The 6,925-nt window shown below is 41.4% G+C and overlaps 1 protein-coding gene across 1 annotated transcript in view; it reads left to right on the top strand.

Annotated features, from left to right (window-relative positions):
• Nucleotides 1-6,925, top strand: part of Nox3 (NADPH oxidase 3) — a 58,206-nt gene that overhangs the window by 42,561 nt on the left and 8,720 nt on the right. Inside the window, exons 11-12 of the mRNA XM_021149518.1 lie at nt 3,224-3,370; nt 6,727-6,851. Coding sequence (XP_021005177.1) covers nt 3,224-3,370; nt 6,727-6,851 — 272 coding nt within the window. The remainder of the gene's footprint in view (nt 1-3,223; nt 3,371-6,726; nt 6,852-6,925) is intronic.

Here is a 6,925-nt window from a genome sequence, read left to right as displayed (position 1 = left end):
CTGTCTCTCTCTCTCTGGCTGGCTGTCTCTCTGTCTGTCTCTCTGTTTTTTTTTCTCTCTCCCTCTGTGTGTGTGTGTGTGGGGGGGTGATTCTTTGTATTTGTTCCCATCTGCTGCAGGAGGAATTTTCTCTGATGGTGGTTGAGGAAGACACTGATCTTTGAGCAAATTAGGATGTCATTATGTGAGCATAGTAAGATGTCATTACGAGTCCCTTTATCAATAGGTTTTTCTATTTTTAGTTTTTGGTTGGTTGGTTGGTTGGTTGGTTGGTTGGTTGGTTGGTTGGTTGGTTGGGGTTTTTTTGTTTGATTGATTTTGGTTTTGGTTTTGGTTTTGGTTTTTGGTTTTTTGAGACGGGATTTCTCTGTGTAGCCTTGGCTGTCCTGGAACTCACTCTGTAGACCAGGCTGGCCTCAAACTCAGAAATTCACCTGCCTCTGCCTCCAAGGGCTGGGAATAAAGGCATGTGCCACCATGCCCGGCATTGGTTTTGTTTTAAGGCCACTAGTATTTGGTCCCAGGGAGATCTAGTCTCTGACTCTTGGTCACCCAAGCAATGTTGGATATGTGCTCCATCTTGTAGAGTGGGCCTTCAGTCAAATCCGTTACTGGCTGCTCAGTACCATAAGCTTTGTGCCACCATTGCCCTAGAATATCTTGCAGGCAGTACATCTGTTCAAAGACTTTATGGCTGGCTTGGTGTGTATATTTCTCCTTTTTTAGTTGTTTGCTGGGTACATTTCTGTATCAAAGATGCTAAAACATAGTTCTATGTAGGCACTAGTTTGACTTTTTCATGTTCAATGCAATGTGTAGGTGTTTTCTTCAGCAATCAGACCTCACTGTCAAATAGTGGAGAGCAGCCTGTTGTCTTGGAAACAGCTTCAGTTGTTGGAGATTTCCATGAGACTCCTTTGGCCAACAACTCAATTACTTGCTACCCAATCCTGGTACTGGAAGCTTCATTTGAAGACAAAAGTTGGGACTCTGTTTCTCCCCAAAATTTGGTGATTTCACTTAGATAGCACTCATACATGCATATATTTTATAAAGTTTCTACTGTATTATATCAAATGGCCCTTAATTTTCAAGCAAGAGCTAGTGAGTTAGCCAGAGAGCAAGTCAGCCAGCAGTGCTCCTCCATGGTTCATAATTCAAGATCCTGCTTGGGTCCTTGCCTTGATGCCCCTCAGTGATGGGCAGTGACCTGAAAAGCCAGATCAACCATCCTTTCACCATGCTTCTTTTGATTTGAGTGTTTTGTCACAGCAATGACATAAAACTAGAACATCATCTGACACCTCCCCTGCAGGGTTGTGCTCAAGTGTCTCCATCTCAGTGAGGTCCTTTTGCCACTGTGACCATCCCCAGATTGCCTTTTTTCTACACTGCACTGATTACCATCTAACATAGTATATACTTTATGTATTTATACATCACCCTCCTTTTCCAAGACACAAACTCCATGAGGATGGACAGTGTGTGTGTGTGTGTGTGTGTGTGTGTGTGTGTGTGTGTGTGTGTGTGTGTTTCTGTCTTTCTGTCTTTCATTCTGTCTATCCATCCATCTGTCTGCCTGTCCATCCATCTGTCTGCCTGTTTGTCTTAGACATTATGATTATTCCAGAGTGCAATTTGGTATCTGCCCATAGTAAGCATTAGTGCTGCCCTTTGTTAGGGAGGACTCTTGGGATAATCAACATTAGGCACTTTAGGCTCTGTTCTGCTTTGAAGCTATCTGGAAGGACTATGGACTATACACTCCAAGGAGCATTATGGAACATGGGAGACGTCTTTCAGTGATAATAATTGTGTTTAAGGTCTATGACAGGACTTCTCAACCTTCCTAATGCTGTGACCCTTTAATATAGTTCCTCGTGTTGTAGTGACCCCAATGATAACATTATTTTCATTGCTTCTTTATAGATGTAATGTTGCTAGTTGTGAATCATAATGTCAATATCTGATATGCAAGATATCTGATATGTGACCCCCCCCCAAAAAAAAAGGGATCCAGACCTACAGGTTAAGAACCACTGTTTAAGGGATCTCTCCTTGGATTAATATTTTGAGTTTTCATCTGAGCAGGAGTGATCCAGCAAATAGGCAACCTTTGATTCTGAGATGAAAGGAGATTCTCACCTCCTGTCCTTCCTAACTGCTAACACTACAAATCACTGCATGAATCCAAAGAGAACTGGCAAGATACTCAGCCTTGAAATACATTCCTTGATTTCCTTTTCCTTGTGATACTAATTAAATCTCATTTATAAATCTGATTATATGATGGTGAGCTTACAAACTGAGAGAGAGAGAGAGAGAGAGAGAGAGAGAGAGGCAAACACTGGCTCTCAGAGGGCGTGTTTCAGGTGGTAACACACCAGACAGCACCTGGAGTGCAGACCAGGCCCCATAGACACTGTTGTGCCCCTCAGATGTTCCTTTGAGTGAACAGCAGAGAATAGAAATGTGAACAGATTTGTCTCCCATGGTTTCTTCTAGCTACATACAATTATCTGAAACTCAAAGCACAAAGCTAAGCCTTTCTTTTAGCAACCCCAAGCTGCTTGTCACCTGCCATTTGCTCAACACAGAGAGAGTGTTTTAAAAATAAATAAATAAATATGAAAACAAAACCCCAGAAACAATTTCACTGCATCTGCTGACACATAGGCACAACCTCCACCCACCTGCCTTGGAGGACACTGATACATCTCACTGAAGGGAAATTTCAGTCTTGTGAGACTGCATTCTGTAATTACCATAATCTCCATTCTCAAGAGGCTGTAGCTGGGGAAGTGGATTAGTGCCTGAGCCTTTGGGGGGTCTCTGGAGAAGAGAGCTGAAATCGCAAGCTTAGGTCATAAGCAAAGATGAAGGGGGATGGCCCACTGGCTTATCCCCTTTGGGAAGCAATGAAAGGCACAGAGAGTTATGATTATTAAGCTTGTCCAGAAGCACGGAAAGTTGATTCTCATACAAAGAGGTTGGCAAAGTCCATGGAAACCCTGACTCCTTGAATTCACTCTGGGTCTTTTCAAATACAATGGGATTTTTTTTTCTCTCAAAAGAAATCTCGGTGTGATTGTTCACTGATAGAGAAAAACGTATGAAGTGCCAATTTGGGCTCAAATAATATAATGGATGTAAAGTAGTCTGTGATTATCAGCACATTGTGGAAAGGGGAGCAGATACACCCTCCTGTCTTCTCTCCTGACAGGTATACTTCTATTGGATCTGCCGGGATGCCAGAGCATTTGAGTGGTTTGCTGATCTGTTACTTTCACTGGAAACACGGATGAGTGAACAAGGGAAGGCTCATTTACTGAGCTACCATATATATCTCACTGGCTGGGATGAAAACCAGGTATCAGAAAAATCGAGGATCTCCATTACTGCTTCCATTCTTAAAAGAAACCCATTTCCATAATGAGCTGGGGGCTTATCAGGCAGAAGCAAAGAATTATCCTAAAGTTCCTTAAAGGGAGAGAGGAATGGAATCAAGCCAGACTGAAAACAACCTCTTAATATGTAGCAATAAAAAGACCTCTAGCTGTTGGGTAATAAACTGCAACCCAGATATTAGGAATCTTAAAGTTCGAATTTGTCATTTAAATAGCAGAATCAGTGTCTTGTCATTAATTGCCTGGGTCATCTGCTGAATTCCTAATTGCTTCTGATTCTATGCTGCTCAAAGGAAAACAGAAAAGATTCCATGTTGTTTCTCTACAGCCTTTCATATTGAAAAGTGTGTGAGTCAGAAAATGACTCTGGATACATGATTTACATAGAGAGTTCTTTCTCTTAAGACATGCACCCTGAATCTTGCCAATACTGACGTGACTTCTGCTTGGGTAGGTGTTCTACAAGCCATTGTAGTAATGAAGTATAAAAACTGAGTTTGACAAAAATGATGTGTGTCAATGCACTGACAGTACTGTTTCAATCCTGATAAAAGTTACCATGATTGGAATATAAATGACAACTAGGGAATCAGAGTCCAGTTGGAATCTCAATCTAGCCATGACACTAGTTTATGAAAGGCATGTTTTAAACTGTGCATCTGAAGATGATATTACGTGGTACTGTTGAGGATGAAGATGATATTTACATGGTACTTTTAGGGAAAATAGATTCAAGCCAAGGAGCTTTGATCAAATTTACAGATGATTACTCTATGAGTTCTGCAAATATTCTCTCTCTCTCTCTCTCTCTCTCTCTCTCTCTCTCTCTCTCTCTCTCACACACACACACACACACACACACACACACACACTGTCTACCTCCAACCATTGTTATAACTTGTCTTTCTCTTCTGTAAATGAGTAAGACTCTGCTTGAGGTTCAAAATATGTTTTGGACTTTCCAGTCCTTCTTAAATATTTAACCTTCTGGGATAATTTGAAATTGTAGGTTTCTTGGGAACTGGGCTTGATAGATCTCAATGAGTTATATGGTGTTAATTAGGTTTTCCAAACAAACATTTTCCCTATCCAAGCAGGATTTTTGACTGATGATCCATTTGGTGAAGCACAGACGTGGCTTTTGTCTTTTGCTTCTGAGCCCCCTGCCTGTTCTTCCACTGCTGAAGTAAATTGGTCCCAAGTGTTCACTTAGCCAATCCCTGTCACTTGGGATTTATGAGACTTGGAACTCTGAAGTGGATTTTGTGACAGCACAACTCTGCCCTGCCCTGCCCTATCTTTGCCCATTTCAAGACTGAGATATAAAATGTCCTTTTTTTCCCTAAATGAACGTAAATTAAAGTTGGTAGCTTCTTAAGTTTTCCCATGGCATGTCAGAAATTCTTCACACTTCCAAATTTCAACCAGGAAATCACTAATCTCAACATTGAAGGAGAAGAAAGAGTTGGTGCATTTCTGTCAGTTAACTCAAGCACTGAGGGGCTGTTTTAGAAATAGCCCATTCTTAAACTGAATCCAACAACCTCAGAATGGCAAATTGACAAGAACAGAAGGGACAGATGGGAGTGGTACTATAAAGGGCAACTCAAAAGAGTTGGAGATTAATTGAACATTGGGCTGAGAAATATGGAACAGATATAATTCCAAATGTTTGAACACCAGAGACTGGGTGTTACCAGCATCTTAAGTAGGGAAGGCCTCCCCGTTATAAGGTAATACCAGAATGTCTTAACAAGCACTTTAAGGACCGTCTTGACCTAACCTGTTTCAAGGCAAACCTCAGTGTTTTTCTATGGCCCCAGAACTGTCGACTAATGGATGCTTATGTATCCTGCAGTGTGCGTTCAGGCTTTCAAGTCTTTTGCTCCAGTTGGGTCCACTCTCCAACATGTCAATCAAGACCCCCCTCCATTTCCCTACCCTCACACAGCATGGAGTACTGTTCCCAAACTCTTTTGCAATACAAACACTAAGCTCAGACTTGCTTGGTAGCAGTATCTGCAGCCTGACATTCTGAAGGCCAGTCTGCCCTTGTCCACTGGTCTGTTAGGGTAGCCACCATAACTTGGATATGAACCTCCAGCACTAGCTGCCTTCTTGGACTAGGAACAAAACCATTCAGGCTAGTGATATTCAAAGCAGGTAGCCACAGCTCGAGTTGGGCATAGCAAGGCTATTATTGAAACTGTCAAAACTAAGCAAGATTTAGAGGGTGAGAGAAAAACTGACACATGAGTTTTCAGAGTTGATGGTTCTCAGGAACAGCTCAGGGCACACATACCTGAGGCAGGGGGGAACAAGGTAGCTTCTAGAATTCACAGCAGCTAAAGTCAATGGTGGAGCCGGAGTAGATGTTTATAATGAGTATTGCGCCCTGGGCTCTCATATACAAACCTCTAATTACATGGTGACTGGATGAGTTCACTGGGTTTGAAGGCAGTCACTTTCAGAGCTCCAAGCAGACCCTGCAATGTTCCCTGTCCCCAACATCACATCACCACCTTCAAGTATAGCCCCCAACACTTGAAACCTAATACTATACAGTTGGCTATCCATATTGTTGAGTTCCACATCTGTGTGTTTAACCAACTGAAGACTGAGAATGTTGGGAAAAAAAATACATCTGTTTTGAAAACATATGTCCATCTTATTTCTTTACATTATTCCCTAAACAGTACAGGACAACTCTTTTCCTAGTTGTTGTATGGAAGTAAGGTTTTATAGACCATCTAGATGGTTTTGAGAGGATGTGAGTAGCTTACACACAAATACTTGTGAACCTCTGAAGACTTTGGTATCTGGAGAAGAGGACAGTCCTAATATTTGGGGATGACCACCCATCCAACCATGTTAACTCAATAGGCAGATCTGATTGTAAGACCCAGCTTCATCCTGGGTTCTTCATGGCACTTTAGTCTGGAAATGCCCTTCCCAAGTCCCCTGAATTAAATTAATGGAACCATGAGGAGAAGATTGATTTTTGAGATGTTGTGCAGGAAGAAAACTAACTTAGGTAACCACATTTACTCATCCTTTAAGAAAAAAATCTTTTCAAGCTCTGCCTTTGCTTATCTACAATGTACACAAAAGTGTTTTGTCCCAACAACAATAAATACAAAAACAGATGATACCTGGTACTTATCCTAAAGCACAACATTGGAGGCAGCTGTTAATAAAGCATTTCAAGCCATGTTTAAATATTTTGAACACACAAGTGATGATAGTGAGTTTATCTTTTATTTATAGATGGTTCTCATACATTTTATAATGTCATCTAAAACTACAATTTTTAATTTAGGCAATTCACATAGCTTTACACTGGGATGAAAGTCTAGATGTGGTAACAGGCTTAAAGCAGAAGACTTTCTATGGGCGACCCAACTGGAACGATGAATTCAAGCAGATTGCCTACAATCACCCCAGGTGAGCAAAGCAAGCGCTCTCTCTCTCTCTCTCTCTCTCTCTCTCTCTCTCTCTCTCTCTCTCTCTCTCTCTCT

This window comes from Mus caroli, chromosome 17 (assembly GCF_900094665.2).
Source record: "Mus caroli chromosome 17, CAROLI_EIJ_v1.1, whole genome shotgun sequence".
Lineage (NCBI taxonomy): Eukaryota > Metazoa > Chordata > Mammalia > Rodentia > Muridae > Mus > Mus caroli.
This window is presented reverse-complemented; position numbering and strand designations above follow the sequence as displayed.